We start from the raw sequence: 18,415 nt of genomic DNA, 5'->3' as shown, positions 1-18,415 counted from the left end.
AGGGCCCCCCCAGGGGGTTCCTGCTCCCTGCCCTTCCATTTTTGAGAATGCCTTGTCACAACCACTACCACCCCTCCCTCCCATTTACCTGCGTTTCTGGAGAAATAAGTGGAATTGTCAGCCCTGTGTATCTCCAGAAATGTTGATATGTATAAAGGTAGAAGAGCAGACAGCCACTTTTGTGCTATACTGCAAATGCAAGCTAACAAAAATACAGAAAGGGACTACACTGCTCGAGGAGGGGCCCCCAAAGGGGGTTCCTGCTCCCTGCCCTTCCATTTTCATTTCTTTTATTAGATGGAACACAGGAAAGCCTGGCTGCCTTCCAAAAGCAGCTCCTCGAGGAGGGCCCCCCAAAGGGGGGTTCCTGCTCCCTGCTTTTCTATCTTTATACATATTAAGAGCATCTGCCTCACATGGAAACGGTCCCAAATTCAGTCTACGGCATCTCCAGGATGGGCTTCAGCGCAGCGGGGCTGTTTGCCCGCATTCCCTGCCCGATCCAAGAGCGGCTACCTGCACCAACCAGCCACACTTCAGTGAGACCAGCCAGGAAAAGGGGGGCTTTACACACAACCACAATTGCAGATCTCACCCAGAGCAGCCGATGAAGGCACAGCAGATGATTCCTGATTTTAAAAGGCAAATCGCATTTTTGCGATATTGCCAGGAGCGGATTTAACCCGTGAAAAAGCGCAACAGCGCGTGACGTCATATGGACGACCGAAAAATAATGGAAACACAAAGCGATCGTGTATCACATTTTGCAGTCGTCTGGATGAGCCCTTAGATTACTGCAATGCGATCTATGTGGGGCTGCCTTTGAAGACAGTTCGGAAACTACAGCTTGTGCAAAATGCAGCAGCCAGATTGGTAACAGGGACCAGACAGTTTGAACATATAAGACCAACTCTGGCCCGCTTGCATTAGCTGCCTGTATGTTTCTGAACTTGATTCAAGGTGTTGGTTTTAACCTATAAAGCCTTACACGGCTTAGGACCACAATACCACAATATCTGATGCTGGTTTTAACCTATAAAGCCTTACACGGCTTAGGACCACAATACCACAATACCTGATGGAACGCCTCTCCCAACACAAACCCACCCTTACACTACACTCAACATCCAAGGCCCTCCTCTGGGTGCCTACTGCGAGAGAAGCTGGGAGGCTGGCAACAAGGGAGAGGGCCTTCTCAGTGGTGGCCCTCAAATTATGGAATTATCTCCTTGACGAGGTGCACCTGGCACCAACACTGTTGTCTTTCCGGCGCCAGGTCAAGACTTTCATCTTCTCCCAGGCATTTTAGCATGTGTTTTTAAATTGCTTTTTAAAAAATGTGTTTTTAAATTTGTATATTTGTTTTTAATGTTTTTAATTGTTGTAAACTGCCCAGAGAGCTTCAGCTATGGGGCGGTATACAAATGCAATAAACAAACAAATAAACAAACAAACAAATAAATGTGCAGCTTCATCCCTTATCCATAGACTTTCTATTGAGTCAGCAAGGAGAAGCAGCCTTCATCTCATTGCCTCTGTGTCTCAGGTTACGTGTCTTAAATGGTGAATGCAATGGCAGGGTCTGCCTGAATGCAGGATGAAATAAAGGGGTTTGAATCTATCAAACCCTCCCCTGAACAAATACAAGATATAAAAGCAAACCTATCTGTAGAAAAGTCTGAGGTATTTTCCTTGCAAAGCAACCCAAAGTGACATTCAGCAATAAGATTAAAACCAACTATAACAAACAAATCCATTAAAACAACAAATAAAACACAATCTAAAAACAGATCAGTACAAATATTAGTGAATTAGTATTTGCATTTTTCGCCCCTGCCCCCACCCTGTTAATTGGTGCTTACTCCCATGTTAAGCTGCATTGGAATGCAGCCTGACTCACCCTTGTGCCAAGCCTGACTGTTCCTATTGCCTGGCAGAGCCTCTGTTCAGTAATTCAAGAAAGGCTAAAAAGTATTTTTATTTATTTATTTATTTATTATTTGATTTATATCCCGCCTTTCCTCCTAGTAGGAGCCCAGGGTGGCAAACAGTAGCACAAAAACACTATCAGAATAATAAAAACAGACATTAAAATATATTAAAACAAAACATCTTTAAAAACATTTTTTTAAAAAAGCTTTAAAAACATCTTTAACAAAAAAGAAAAGGTTTAAAAGCATATTAAAAAGTAATCCCAACACAGACACAGACTGCAATAAGGTCTCAACTTAAAAGGCTTGTCAAAAGAGGAAAGTCTTCAGTAGGCACCGAAACGATAACAGAGATGGCGCCTGTCTAATATTTAATGGGAGGAATTCCAAGGGGTAGGTGCCACTACACTAAAAGTCTGTTTCCTAAGTTGTGCAGAACAGCCCTCCTGATAAGACAGTATCTGCAGGAAGCCCTCACCTGTGGAGCACAGTGATCGAATGGATGTATAAGGGATAAGACGGTCTTTCAGGCATCCTGGTCCCAAGCTGTATAGGGCTTTGTACACGAAAACTAGAACCTTGAACTTAGGCCGGTAGCGAATAGTTAGCCAGTGCAATTCTTTCAGCAGTGGAGTGACATGTTGGCGATACCCTGCCCCCGTGAGCAGTGTCGCCGGCGCATTTTGCACCAGATGCACGTTCCAGACCAACCTCAAGGGCAGCCCCACATAGAGTGCATTACAGTAATCCAGCCTGAAGGTTACCAGGCATGTACAACAGTAGTCAGGCTATCCCAGTCCAAAAATGGCCATAGCTGTCTTAGCAGCCGAAGCTGGGAAAAGGCACTCCAAGCCACTAAGGTCACCTGGGCCTCTAGTGGCAAAGATGTATCAAGAAACACCCCCAGACTACAGGCCTGCTCTTTCAGGAGTAGAACCCCATTTAAAGCAGGCAACTGACCAATCACCCAAACTCGGGAACACCAACCCACAGCATCTCCGTCTTGCTAGAATTCAGACTGAGTTTACTGACCCTCATCTAGCCCACCACCAAGTTCAGGCAGCAGTCCAGGGCTTGCACAGCCTCTCCCGATTCAGATGTTACAGAGAAATAGAGCTGGATATCGTCAGCATACTGCTGATACCACACCCCCAATCTCCTGATGACTGCTCCCAAGGGCTTCTTATAGATGCTAAACAGCGTGGAGGACAAGATGGTACTTTGCAGCACCCCACAGCACAACTGCCAGGGGGCCAAAAGACAATCATCCAGTGCTATTCTCTGAAGACAACCCTGGAGATAGGATTGGAGCCACTGTAAAACAGTGCCTCCAATACCCACCTCACCATGTCAGCCCAGAAGGATACCATGGTCAATGGTATCAAAAGCTGAAGAGAGATCAAGCAAGAATAACAGGGTCGCACTCCCCCTGCCCTTCTCATGATAAAGATCATCCATCAGTGCGACCAAGGCTGATTCAGTCCCATAACCAGGCCTGAACCCGGTCAGTCATTGTCACAAACCAATGTGTTCAGGGTGGGCTTTTTCAGGAGTGGTCGGATCACCACCTCTTTCAGGGTGGCTAGAACCACTCCCTCCTGCAATGATGCCTTGATCACACCCTGGATCCATTCAGTCAACCCCCCTCGGTAAGCTTTAAAAAGCCAGGAAGAGCAAGGGTCAAGAGGACACATTGCTGGCCACATCATCACAAGCAACTTGTCCATGTCATAAGGCTGCATCAACTGAAACTGTTCCCAAGAACTTGCAGCAGATGTTGCACTGGACACCTCACTGGGAACTACAGTAGATGTGGGTGGGGCATCAAGATTGCTAGGGAGGCGAGCAACTTTACCTTCAAAGTGCCTTGCAAACTATTCACAGTGGGCCCCTGAAGGGTCTAAAACGCCATTTCCTGGAGTTGATGTCAACAGACCCTGACGATATGGAAAAGGAAAAGCTCCACTGGATGGCTACTTGAGGATGCGATGGTGGCAGAGAAATGGGCCTTCTGTGCTGAGCTCACTGCCACACAGTAGGCATGGTTATGATGTTTTACATGTGCCCGATCAGTTTCACAGCATATCTTTCTCCATTTGCATTCTAGCCATCGTCCAGCCTGTTTCATTGCCCTTAGCTCACTGGTGTACCAAGGTGCAAACTGGGCTCCACAATGCCGAAGAGGGCACTCGAGTGCAACTGTGTCAAGAGCCTGATGCACCTCGCTGTTCCACAGCGTGACAAGGGCTTCAACAGGGTCACCTGCTCTATCTACTAGAAACTCCCCCAGGGCATTCAGGAATCCTGTGGATTCCATTAGTCTCCGGGGGGCAGACCATATTAATCTGTCCACCACCCCTGCAAGGGAGGATCGGAGCTGTAAGTCTTCACCAGGGTCTGACCATGACAATGGGGTGACATTCATCTGGAGCAAAATCCAAGTCAATGACATGCTCTGCCCTATGCGTTGGGCCGTTGACAACTTGACACAGCCCCATGGTCATCATGGAGGCCATGAAGTCCTGAGCTGGAACACTAGAGGCAGCCTCAGCATGGACATTGGAATCACCCAGGACTATTGTTCTGGGCTCCTCCAATACCATAGCCGAGATGGCCCCCACCAGCGCAGTCAGAGAAGCTGCTGGGCAGCAGGGTGGATGGTACACCAGCAGCAACCCTAGTTTACTGTCTCCTTGGCCTGACACCAGATGCAGGCCCTCACAGCCAGCTCCAAGACAGAGTGGTTTCCTGGTGACAGGGATGGAAGTCTCTTTAATACATATCCTTCTTGAAAATGACTGGCAGACATCTCCCCACCGAAGATCAACCTACTTCACCTGTTGGAATGGAACAGCTGCCTTGTCTAATGCTAAAACTTGCCAGGTCTCTAGAATTCACTGCATTAAAAAAAAAAGAGACAGAGGTGCCAGCACTCAAGTCTCCATCAAGTTCCAGCCTTTATCACAAAAGGCTGTGTTTTCCCTCTCCCTGATCTGATGTATGAGAATCAGTGTACTAAAGACACTTCTCACATGTTCAGACACTACTCTCTTTAAATAAGATGATTGACGGAACTGTGTTACAGTTTGTAGTGGTGTGTTCATTTCACATTTCCTAATTGTTGGTACAGGCAACCTCTCAGTCATGACATTGCTCTTAATCGATAGTTTGCTGGCTTTTTGTTTTATATTGTATTTTACACTGCTGCATTGACTTGTTTTATGCTTGTTTCTATTTTGTGTTTTTATTATGTTTTTACATTGATTGTGTATTTTTATTGTTTTTATTGTGTTTGTAAGAAGCCCTGAACAGTAGTGTAGTGGCAAATTCAGAAGTGCAGTGTCCCTTCATTATAGTCATGCTATGTCCCCTCACAGCCACGCCCCCTTTTCCACTTTCCCTCATCTACCTGTTTTCCCTGTTGTCTTGCAAGTCCACTCTCCACTACAACAGACGTCCCTAGGGGCCAATCAGCATGAAAGTGGAGACTGTGTTAGCTACTGAGATGAGCCTTCTCTGTGCCTGACTCACCTCCTTTCACTCTGATTAGCTTCAATCAGCACGAATATGCTTAATTTGCATAATTAGCAAATAATTTGCAAATTAGCCTGTCCGGATTTGTGGAACTGCAATATGGCAACCCTAGCAGCAGGGCAAGGCAAGGGGAAGTGTTTAGCTCCCTTTTGCTGCCAAAATTACTTTATATTTTAACAAGACAGCTGAAAAAGAAAGACAGCTACTCTATCCCAGAGCTTGGCCTTTAATGTCTGTAGTAAAAGGAAATGGTTCACTCCCTCCAGAATCAAGGCCTATTTTCTCACAGCAAACATAGCCATACTATGCCAGCAGCAGGAAGCCAAAGCTGCCTCACAATCTAGTAGGAGGAATAGGCCCAAAGGCTGGGGCACAGCTACTTTGCCACAAGAATGTGCCTGAGTTTGGGCCTTTTTCCTTCTCCAGCCCCACTTGCTAGCCAGTCTTTTTGTGCTACTACATGAAAGGCATCTTACTTATATATCATACAACTGTGCAAGTTAGGCCACAGCCTGGAGATTCCCACTTTACCTTTGAATCTGCTGCGGAAGGGGAAGAGGGGAGCCATGGCTTCTCTTGACCATTTCCCTCCAGTCCTTTTGTTTGTTCCTCCCCCTGGAGTTCCTCAGGTTGCCACCACAGTTGGAGAGGCAGACAACAGGACCTGCATTAACTCCCAAATGTAAAGGGAATCAAACCTCTCTGAGGTGAAACTGGGTAATGCTAATGAGTCAAATTTAGGGCCTGCTTTGTTATTATGTGCCTTCAAGTCGATTACGACTTATGGTCAGGGCTGGCTCCAGGAATGCCAGGGCCCTTGGGCATCAGCTTGCCCTGGGCCCCGGCGTGTGCGCATGCATGCACGTGCATGCACGCACACAGCCCCCCACGCCCACCCACCTACATGTCTGCTGTCTTTTACTATTGCCCTTAACGAAGATGGTGGCCGCGGTTTCCCTAAGGGGATGACGCCTCCGCCGCCATCTTTGTGGATGGCACGTGTGCATGCTATGTGCGCATCTCTGCCATCAACTAAGATGGCAGCAGGGGCTTCAGTACCTTAGGGAAACTGCAGCCGCCATCTTCATTAAGGGCAATGGTAAAAGACAGCAGACAGGTAAGTGGGGGCGTGAGGGCCCACAGATCATGGAAGGGGAGTGGAGAGGCAGCTGAGGGGCCCCCTGTAACTCCAGGGGCCGTCGGGCCAGGGCCCCACCTGGCCACACTTTAGAACTGGCCCTGCTTATGGTGACCCTATGAATCAGCGTTCTCCAATAGCATCTGTTATAAACCATCCTGTTCAGTTCTTGTAAGTTCAGGTCTGTGGCTTCCTTTATGGAATCAATCCATTTCTTGTTTGGTCTTCCTCTTTTTCTACTCCCTTCTGTTTCTCCCTACATTATTGTCTTTTCTAGTGAATCATGTCTTCTCATTATGTGTCCAAAATATAGGAACTTCAGTTTCATCATTTTAGCTTCTAATGATACCTTCTTGCTATAACACAGCAGTGATGGGCAGACCATCACTGACTTGGACAGAGATGACTTAGGCAGCAGCCAGATTACTGGCTGGGGTTCCATTTAGGGACCAGCCCTTGTTTTAAAACAAATACACTGGTTTCCAGTTTGTTTCTGGGCCTAATTCAAGGTACTCACACTAGTGTTTAAAGTCCTAAATGACTTAGGTCTCAAATATTTGAAAGCCTTCCCTGGGCCCTCAATGCCTGCGCGTCCCACCTACCTCGGCTTGCATCATGTCATGTGAATGACATGCGTGCATGCCTGCCATCAACCAAGATGGTGGTGGAGCTGCCAGCCCCTTTAGGAAGCCCCTGCCACCATCTTAGATGATGGCAGGCATGTGCGCTGTGCACGCATGGCATTCTCAAGGATGGGACAGATAGGTGGGACATGCCCATGCTGTCTGTATTGGGGAGGTGCCTGGGAGCTCCTTCTCCGCAATCTGCAGCATGGTTGGGATGCTGCTGCAGATCGAGGAGTGGGAGCACTACCCTCCCATCCTAAGGAGAGGCCCTTCATGTATCTGCAGGAAGCCGCCAGCTGGACTGGAATGATGGCACTGGAAGAGGAGAGAGTGGTCAGTCCTTTCACCTGCACCATATTTTGTATCAAAACTGCTCCCTGCAAGCTGGTGTTTGCCCCACAGGGGAACATATTTTAATGTTTTTGATTGCTGTAAACCGCCCAGAGAGCTTCGGCTATGGGGCGGTATACAAGTGCAATAAATAAATATATAAATATTTATTTTCTTGTTTATATTCAAATATTATAGGCTGCCTTTAAGGATAAAAATCCTTTCAGGATGGCTTCTAAAAAATCAATATACAATTTGAAAAACCCTTCAAAACAACAAACCATAATACTGAAATTAGTATTAGTAAACTAGTCATGTTCAGCAACATAAAAATAGCAGGAAAAAAGTATAGGGAAAGGTTGCATTTGCTGGTATTCTCAAAATAAGATAAGTTGGTGGGGATGTACTACACAATACTGTTGACTGCCTCATTTCAAAGAGTTGTTGATGTTAGTCAGATATGTGCATTTGGGATCCATCTTGTAGATCGTTGCTCTTCTGAGCTAAGTTTTTTTCTTAAGTGTGGTTAAGAGTTAAAGGTTATCCCCACATTTGCAGAGAGGTTGTGCCTAGAGTGGCATAGTCAGAAGCAGCTATTACTTTGGAATGCAGACACAATTCAGCCAAATTTAAGGGCTTGTGCTTAACTCTCTCCCATTCAAGGGAAAAATTGTGTGCATTTTTGTGTACAGATTCATGGCTCATAACAACTAGAAGCCATGTATTCAGTGTAGTGGGCCCAAGCCTGCAGAACTCCTCCCAACTGAGATTAGGTACCCTCCTTATTGAACTTCAGCCACATGACTAAGACCTTGTTCCAGAAAGCATTTGAAGGTAGTGTTTGCTTTTATGTACACTACTTAGAAATGTGAAAGATTAAGCGGTATGTCCATGTCTTAAATAAATACATAAATAAATAATACATTCCACTGGATTGTGCCCATGCTATTTTAATAATTTTTTTTTAAAAAATACGCCCCATTCAAACTTGTATAAAATTACGTAGAAAGATATCCTAAACTCACAAAACTGGAGAGCTGAAAATTGCTTGTATAGCAGATCCTTCCCACTCTCAGCAGAAACAGTGTTAATAGAAAGCACACTTTCCAGATAAAACCATAGATCTTATCTGCTAGGTGATCTCATGCCTTTATTCAGACTGATTTTCCCCTGGGAGATGGAAACCATAGACCAACAAGCAAAACATTAAAAAAGAAAGTCAAAAACTCACTCTTGCTTCCAGCCCAGCCCAAATACTGTTTTCACAAGATTAGCTCATTTCCAAATCCCTGGTACTATTTTTGGCATCCAAACCTACCTATTTCTGCCAATTTTTCCTAAGTAATAGTGCATTGAAATTTGTCCATGTTTTACAACTATTTCATCTTGTGCTAAGGATTTCCCTACAACAGAGAAACAGTACTTTGCTGGATATTTAGATTATTTTCTTGCATTTCATCCCTCAAACATAAAGTGGCTAACAGGGCAATCCTATACATGTGTATGCAGAAATAAATTTAATTTTGTTCAGTGGGGCTTATTCTGAGTTACAGTAAGTATGTATAGGACTGAACCCAAAACTTCCCTCAGAATACAGAGATTTTTGTATGAAAACTTCAGAATAAGACTGTATTTGACAAGTGCTACATTTTTATATCAGAGATGTGCCGTCAGTTTTGTTCAATCTTGTCAGGAGCATCTGTGATATGATAAATTTTGGAAACTCAGAGAATGTTAATTTTTATCAGTAATTCTTAAAACTTGAAAGGGCCAGTGGGACGTGTCAGAAAATTCTCACATTGACCTTTGTTTCTCCAGTATTTGTCCCCATCAATGTCCATAATTTGTCCTAAATTTTAGTGGGTGCAGACAGAAACATGAATACTGGTCAGTGAACCACAATGTCTGGGCATGCTCCCTCCTCCACCAGTGATTGGCACTGCAAAAGTCTTCAGATCCCATTAAAAGTATAAAGTGCTCTCACAGTGTTATCAACTGACAGGGAATACAGGAGCCATGAGGAATAAAGAGGATGTTTTTATAGTGCCGATCAGCTATTAAAGGAAATACAAGGTAGGCGCTCCTATTTTCTCATATCTTTTTTCATGGAGCCTGATAAATATTGATAAGACCTTTTGATACATAAGGTGAAGAACAAGATGGCACCCCCTCACTCCATATACAGAAGCCTCTGGCAGCTGAATCTTAAGCTGCAGACACATTAGTCGCCAAAGCAAAGCATTTCCATCAGCCACACTGGAGGCGGAACAGGTTGAATGAATGAATCTTTATTTTTACCCCGCCCTTTTTCCAGAACTGGAACTCAGGGCGGCTTACAAATAAAAACTACTCATAGGTAAAAAACATACAAAAATATACAATTAAAATAGAATTAAACTATTCGTAACATTAAAAACATGAAGCATACACTTAAGACACTAAAACAATTTAAAACATTAAGAATAGGACCACAGAACAATACAACAGACCTTATGAGGCTCTATCTTAAACATCTTCTAGTCCAAAAGCCTGTCAGAATAAAAAAGGCTTTGCCTGCTGACAGAAGGATAGCAAGGAAGGGGCCATTCGTGCTTCCCTAGGAAGAGAGTTCCAGAACCTGGGGGCAGCCACCAAGAAGGCCCTATCTCGTGTCCCCACCAATCGCGCTTGCGAAGGTGTTGGGACTGAGAGAAGGGCCTCTCCTGAAGATCTCAGGGCCTGGGCAGGCTCATATGGGGAGATACGGTCTGACAAATAGCCTGGACCTAGGCCGTATAGAGCTTTATAGGTCAAAACCAGCACTTTGAATTGTGACCGGAAACAAACTGGCAGCCAGTGGAGCTGTCGTAACAAGGTGGTTGTATGGTCCCTGTAACCAGCCCCAGTTAGCACTCTGGCTGCAGCTCTTTGTACCAGTTTACGTTTCCGAACAGTCTTCAAAGGCAGCCCCACGTAGAGCGTGTTACAGTAATCTAAACGGGATGTAACTAAGGTATGCATCACTGTAATCAAATCAGGCGTCTCCAGGAACAAGCGCAGCTGGCGCACCAGTCTTAGCTGGGCAAAAGCACTCCTGGCCACTGCAGAGACCTGGGCCTCCAAGTTCAAAGCTGAGTCCAGGAGCACTCCCAAACTGCAAACCTGTGTCTTCAGGGGGAGTGTAACCCCATCCAGCACAGGCTGAATCCCTATTCCCTGATTTGCCTTTCGACTAACCAGGAGCACCTCTGTCTTGTCTGGATTTAATTTCAATTTGTTCGCCCTCATCCAGTCCATCACTGATGCCAGGCACAGGTTCAGGACCAGGACAGCTTCCTTGGCTTTAGGTGGAAAGGAAAAATAGAGTTGGGTGTCATCCGCATACTGATGACACCGAACCACAAACCACTGGACAACCTCACCCAGCGGTTTCATGTAGATGTTAAATAACATGGGGGACAAAACTGAGCCCTGAGGGACCCCATATGTCAATGGCCAAGGAGTCGAACAGGAATCCCCCAGCACCACCTTCTGGGTTCGTCTCTCCAGGAAGGAGCAGAGCCACCGCAACACAGTGCCCCCAAGTCCCATCCCAGCAAGGCGGCCCAGAAGGATACCATGGTCGATGGTATCGAAAGCCGCTGAGAGGTCCAGTAGAACCAACAGGGACACACTCCCCCGTCCAGCTCTCTGCGTAGGTCATCCACCAAGGCGACCAAAGCCGTCTCTGTCCCGTAGCCAGGCCTGAAACCAGACTGAAATGGGTCAAGATAATCCGTTTCATCCAAGAATCTCTGGAGCTGGGCAGCCACCACATGGTCTATTACCTTACCCAGAAATGGAATGTTGGAGACTGGCCGAGAATTACCCATTATAGAGGGATCCAGGTTGATCTGCTAATCAGTTACAAAATCTCTTTGAAACTGAATGTTAAAAAATGCACTCAAGCTGCAAAAATGCACTCAAGCTGCAAAAATGCACTCAAGTGTGCCCCCGTTTTCAGGAGAGAGAGGTGGAGATGCACTGGAACCAGCAGAACTGAGGGTGAGTTTCTACCCTTACTTCAACACCGGCAATGGGACAGCATCCTCCACCACACCTGAGGGCAGCAGGCTAGCTCAGGGAGCACAGGTCTGCCATTGCCCCTGCCCCCTACTTTACAATCTGCCACCTGAGGTGGCTGCCTCACTCTGTCTAATGCAGGGATAGCCAACATGGTGCCTCCAGATGTAATTGAACTACATATCTCATTATCCTTGGTCATTGCCCGTGCTAGCTGAGGCTGATGGGAGATGAAGTCTAGCAACACCTGGAGGGTACTATATTAGCTGTCCCCAGCCTAATGCAACAGCTAGCCCTGCCAACTACTTTAAGCCTCTGCATAACAATGAACTAATTTTTGTTTTCCCGGTTAGGATTTTTTTTTCATTGCAGAAGATTGAACCACCGCCTTTGCCAAAAGCAGAACAGTCAGATGTTTGGCCCAGGCATAAGACTCAAACTTCCAACTTCTGCAGCTAATTTTCATTCAGCATCATAAGCTTCAGCAATATCTTGCTTTTAACACAATCCTTTAACTGGGCTGAATACAACAAAAGGAGACAAAATTGAAAAAGGCAGGGGCACTTTCCAATTTCCCCTTTATTCTCTGTATTCCCTGGCCATCTGAGGAGAAGGGAAAGGATCTATTCAGTAATGGCGCCCTGGCTGTGGAATGCTCTTCTTGGGGAAACTCAACTAGCTCTTCCTAGATTTCATTTTGGTGCCAGGCAAAACAATTTATTTAATTCTCTCTACATTGTTTTATGTTGCTTAGTTTTATTGCTCCCAATTACTTTTATACAGTTCTTTTATACTATGGCATTTTAAATGCTCTTGTTTTGAAATATGTTTTATTGTAATCTTAACTGTTTCAAGCTACTCTGGGAACCTGTTGAAGGACATGTTATAAATCCCTATACAGACAAATAAGTTCCTTAGTGAAGGTCACATTATTAGGGTTTTTCTGCACCAACAATTTAATGAGAGCATCATATAAACCTGTGAAATGACTGAACAGCAGTGGCCTCACTTGTGCAGTTTTCCCATCTCCTCTATTTAGCAGAAACAAACATTTCAGCCATGCAGTAGAGAGGATGAAGGGGAACGTGTGTGTGAAAGAGCAAGCAGGAAAGACAGGAGGAGGGGGCAGACAGGCAGGTCAAACAAGAAGGCTCTGTCCTTATCTTGCTTCCCTCTTTCATGTACACATCTGCCTGTCATTCAACCTCTTCTGTCCCTTTCTGTTTCTGTTTCTGGCAAGTGGATGAGGGGAAGCCTTGAGCTTGTACCTGCAAGTGGATCCCATCCCTAGTACTGATACTCCACTTGATTCTGAGCAGCTTCAGACAGGTGTGGTGCAGATGCATGGCACACTGCTGATCCTGAAGGCAGTCATCTGGGGTTGGGGGGACAGGAGTCTATTGCAGAAATGTCCTAAGATACTCTTTGAGATCTATTTGGTTGTGTGACCTGCTTCAAAATAATATTTTTTAAAACCTTAGACTTTTACCTTATGGGTGAGGTTGGAATCCCCCTGGTTAACATCCTCATCTCCAGAACTTTTCTGTTCCTCATCCGATATGATGTCTTCAACGGGAATTGCAGAGATAGGGCACACTTTGTAAGGCTCTGTATAGGCACTGTGAACAGAGGAAACAAGCTGAAACTTAACAAGAGGAGCTGTGTGCAACAGATTCTGGTCCTTAGTCTCACTGTACTGCGTCTAAAAGCTAGGACCTTTTGTGCCATACTGTAATAACAACAACAACCAATCAACTTGCCTACTAATTCCTATGTCATCCATTCTGATCTTGTGGAGAAGTTTGATGTCATCAAACAGGTCCCTGAGGTGGCAAAGATGGCAGCAGTGAATGGCAGAGGAAAAGTAGCATATTCCACCCTGTTCACAATGTGGTGAGGCATTCCCAAAGTGATAACAAAACTGGGAAAGCACTCCTGACAGGACAAAAGAGCAGAAACAACTGGTTTATGCACTCATTGAGTGCATAATTGCTATTCAAAATATGCCCCCAAACTCAGGCCAAACTACATCTTTCTTAAAGCACCTGGAGTTCCTCTTTTTTCCTGTGGCATTTCGCAAAGTCTTGTATGAGTCAGTGGGTGCCTCCATACTGTCACTATTCTGAGGGAGGGATTCAATCACCTATCAGAAATTTAGGTTTCCATAATTAAAGTGGATTAAAGCACACTGTCACCTTAGCACAACAAATCCACTTAAAAATGATTTTTTGAAGTTAGTTGTGATGGGGAAATGCACGGAAAAGTGTGAGATTAATTAATAAATAACAAGAAGATGATTAAACACCCTGCAAACAAATCAGAACGAATGCTCAATGAAGACAGGACATAAGTTTTGTGAAAGCAAATCGGGATGAATGTTCAGTAAACAAATCACCTGGAGGAGTCTGGTATCTTCTGAAGAGGTATTAGAGATACAAGAAGAGGTATTATATATAGAAGAAGAGGTATTAGATATACAAGAAGAGGTATTAGATAAACAGTGAGGTCTTGATTGTCAAATTTCATTCTGCATTCAGCTATTGAAGATACAGGGGGGGAAATGGCTGGCAACCTGACTTGTCCCTTTTGGAGGATGCTTCCAGGTCACTATGCATGCTGTTGCTGCCATATTTATTTTTGAGAAAGGGCTAATTGCTGGAGGAATGAGGGGGCATTGTTATGCCTCACTAAGGAAGTTCATTTAATATAATTGGAACCTTGCATCATCATCATCATCATCATCATCATCATCATCATCATTTCATTGCTTATTATTGAAAGCTGGTTAATTATTATCATTTACATTTGTATCCCACACTCCCTCCAAAGAATCAAGTGTAGCATACATGGGAGTTATGCTATTTTTACTGTATGAACAATATATTAACAAAGGAAACTGAGTTAAACCATTCATCCATCTAACCAGTGTTCTTAAATCATGGGTTCACAGTTGTTGGACTATAATTCCCATAATACCTGACCATTGGCTAAACTGTCTGGGAATTATAGTCCAACAACATCAGGGGACCCAAGGTTGAAGAACAGTGGTCTAGCTCAGCATTGTCCACTCTGGCAGTAGCTCTTCAGAGTCTTAGGCAGAAATCCAAGCTCTGCTACACAGGATCCTTATGGTTCTTATAGGGTTCTTATGGATGCAGCATATTTCTTCTAACACTGGGCTATGGAATACTACCCAGTCTTCTCAACCCTATATACTAGTTTTACCGCAGGAGGGGAGAATGCTGCTGGACTCAGGTCCTGTTTGTGGGCTTCCCATAGGCATCTGGTTGGCCACTGTGAAAACAGGATGCTGGACTAGATGGGCCACTAGCCTGATCCAACAGGCTCTTCTTATGTCCTTACAAAGTAAGTTAGACTAAGGGTCATCCGGAGACTTACATGGTTGAATGAGAATTAAACCCAGCTATCCCAAGTCTGACACTCCTCCATACTTGTCAAAAACAATCTAGTTTGGGTTTTCCCAATGTGCTAGCTAATGACTGCAAGTATGCTACATGCATATATGGGAAGAGAAGGTTGTATGATCCTTAATGATACTGCAATAGTTCTGCTGACTCTGAGAAGACTAATAGGATTTAGTACATAAGCCACGCGTGATCTGAATCCTCATTTTCAGTCATTTACATCTGCTGTTGGATCCCACATTCTGGTAGTGCAGAGGTAACCAATATGGTGCCCTCCTGATGTTGCTGGGAACCCAACTCCCATTAGCCTCAAGCAGCATGGCCAATGGTCAGGGATGATAGAATTTATAGTCCAACAACATCTGGAGGGCACTACATTGGGTGTCCCTCTGGTACTCTATCTCAATCCGTATCTGAAATTCTGGCCCTGTGATACCTTACCTGTTCCAACTCTAGGAACAATCAGTATGACTCTTTTTAATTTTTACATTATGATTGTAGCATGAGTTGACCTGCTCAGGTTATTGTGATGTGGTGTAGCAGTCTTTGGCATGTGCAAACATTTGTCAGGATTACAACGTGGCATGCCCTGGAAATGTTTTGAAGAGTAGGAAGAATCAGTCATGGTCGTTCATGTTTTTAACATTCAGAAACTTTTTTTTTTGCCATACTAAAATGGACATGTTGAACAAAAATCATTAAGTTTCTTATTCCTTGTACACATGGAAGCTGGGATGGAAGAGAATCTGAATAATTTTTTTATCTCATTCCAAGCAGGTCCTAGATTAATCATATAATACCTCTGATAATAGCTGATAACAATTGTTAATAATGCCTGGTATACATGATGAGGCCATAATGGTTTTAAAATGAACAGCAACTGCTCAGAGAAGAAACCTGTGGCACATTTTCACGGAAAGCATAGAAAGCAACTATGTAAATGCAAGTCATTATGATTCCCCTAAGCACTACAGTAAGCAACTCATCACCTTTATGCTCCTTTCCCCCCTTCTATTAGATATAGTTTTTAATTCAGCAAATAGCTGCAGGCTGAAGAACAGCCAAACTCTCTTTCGCATCATTGGGTGCTTGTGTTCATGAGCTGGGAACCATCATTCATATTCCATCAATTATGTGGTTCCCAGTCTTTGTGCCCTAAGCCATAAACATTTTGCATCACTTGGCCCATGTTTCTAATGGTTTCTTTCGACAAAAGAGACCTCTCTCTTTTCCCAAAGACCCAGAATTTTGGAGTCACTTTTTTTTAACCCCAAATGCTGCAGCAATCCAATTGCACAAAAATAAAGTCCAAAGATACAAAGAGTAGAGTACCTCTTTGAGAAGATATTAGCTTTTCAGATTTTTGTGTATTTCATACCCATTTCTGGGCAGAATGTTTTTGATAGTCGGGTACTCATGAAACCTGCTTCTCTACAGCCTTTCTGTATTCCCTCTAAATACCCTCCACACTGTTAATTTACCTGCAATGTCTTCACCTCTGCCATAATTTTCAACAGTTACCAGAGTTGTGTGAGGGAAAGTGGCAGCAGGCTGTACTTATGCACATTCATATAATGTATTCTGAGACCCAGTCATGCAACCAAACACGCAAAGAGCTTTCTCTTTGTCAAGCTTCTTTGACAATGGAACCAAAAGGATGGTGGGCTCTTTCTGGCTGGAGGTCTTCATGCAGAGACTGAGCAGCCATTTGTTGAAGATGCTCTAGCATTGGATTTCCTGCAGCAAGCAGGTCGGTAGGATTAGATGGCCTACAAGGTCCTCCCCAACTCTGTGAAACTATGCCTATATTACCAGCAGGCCTTGAAAAGCAACTAAATAATAGTTCAACGGGAACATCCTGCACATGCAACCCTCCTCCCAATTCCCAGCTTGTTCATTAGAATGTATAAAAGGGACAATGTGGTCATGTAAGGATGTGGTGCTGAAGAGGGTGAAGACATTTTGGGACTTGACTTTCAAAATGATGCTGATGGAAAGGAAAAGTTTAAGGCCAAGAAAAAAAGTTGAAGAAAATCCCAAGGATAAAACTAAAGATAAAAGAAGAGCACCATTCAAGTTTGGATCCCTGAATGTGAATGCGTTTGTCAGAAATTATACATGGCAAAAAAAAATAAAAACAACCATGAAGGGTAACTTTTTTTCTGTGTCCTTTCTGCCTGTGCATAACTATTTCTGCTGAGACTGAGACTGTATGGCACAAAAGCATCTAAGTTATCTTGGCAAAAATAAAAACGAGTTCGGTGAATACTCAAAATGGCAAATTGTAGAAAGAAAAGGAAAGAAAGACAGTTGTGTAAAAAGCAGCAGAAAATATTTCAAATTTCTCAAATCAGTCAGAATAACCCATAATATAAGAGCCAGCTCAGAAAGGTTTCTGGGAAGAAAGGAAACCTGGTGTTCTACAGCTTCCTAAAGGATTGTAATGAAATATACATACATCACATTAGTTCTGTCAATACATTTTTAAAATGACAAGTGATTTAGTAAGACCATCTCTCTGAACGGTCCTGGAATGAGATATGATGTTTCATGGCATAGGTATTCGGTGCACACAAAGTATACAATTACAAATGCTTCCCCTTTGCAAGCATTCATCTTCATCCTTGATTATTTATGATGGACAATCTCTTCTACAGGTTTGAAAGCTATTACTCTTTACAATACAAGAATTTTAAGCAAAACTGTTCTCCAAAAAGGATGGCAGAGCTTGTCAACTGAAGGAGTAAAGTAGCTAGTGACAAGCAGGCACTAATACAGTTCTGAGGTACTTTCATAGCCCTCTTCAGGTGTTCCAAAGAAAGCAGGGGGGGTGCACATGCAAGCCCACCGCCTAATGTCCTTCCCTGTGTGAGCTGCTCCCCTGACTTTTGCACACTGAGTGTGAAGGCCTGATAGAGGATTCTAACTGGGTTCAGTTGAACATGGTTGGAGGAATCCTCCTTGCAATCAGGCAACCAGAGTAATCAGGGTGCCCAACCGAAGGGAGGGTTCCAGCCACGTACAGCTGTATGACTTTAGAATCTCCCTGCAGACCTTCATACTCAATGCACAAAGGCTGGGAAAGGAAGGGGCAGCGGCAGTTCAGATAGGGGCAATGGGATGACCTGTGAGTGTGTCCACACTCCCTACACAGTTTGAGCCCTCAGGTGTTCTGTTGAATACCTAAAGAGGGCTAATGTTGCTGCTATTGCAGAACTCAGACTTCAGGAGTGGGCTGTTGCTTCCAGCTCATCTCTTAAACAACAGCAGGCCATATGGATGCTGCTGCCCTGGAATCTGAGACATGTAGATCTATATACCATTGTAATCTCTGGACCGGGGGATAAAATCGGATATCCCCATGGAGGGATGTTGACATGTTTGATGGGG

The 18,415-nt window shown here is 44.2% G+C and overlaps 1 protein-coding gene across 11 annotated transcripts in view; it reads right to left on the bottom strand.

Moving 5' to 3' along the window:
* Positions 1–18,415, bottom strand: part of FGD5 (FYVE, RhoGEF and PH domain containing 5) — a 295,580-nt gene that overhangs the window by 160,501 nt on the left and 116,664 nt on the right. For all 11 annotated transcript variants that reach the window (XR_009761507.1, XR_009761505.1, XR_009761506.1 and 8 more), the window contains exon 3: positions 13,090–13,219. Coding sequence is in view for 7 of the 11 variants with exons in the window: in XM_061618450.1 (XP_061474434.1) it covers positions 13,090–13,219 (130 nt within the window). In the remaining 4 variants the exon portion in view is untranslated. The remainder of the gene's footprint in view (positions 1–13,089; positions 13,220–18,415) is intronic.

The sequence above is a fragment of the Rhineura floridana genome, chromosome 3, assembly GCF_030035675.1.
Source record: "Rhineura floridana isolate rRhiFlo1 chromosome 3, rRhiFlo1.hap2, whole genome shotgun sequence".
Classification (NCBI taxonomy): domain Eukaryota; kingdom Metazoa; phylum Chordata; class Lepidosauria; order Squamata; family Rhineuridae; genus Rhineura; species Rhineura floridana.
Note: the sequence above shows the minus strand (reverse complement) of the source record. Positions and strands in the feature narration are given on the sequence as shown.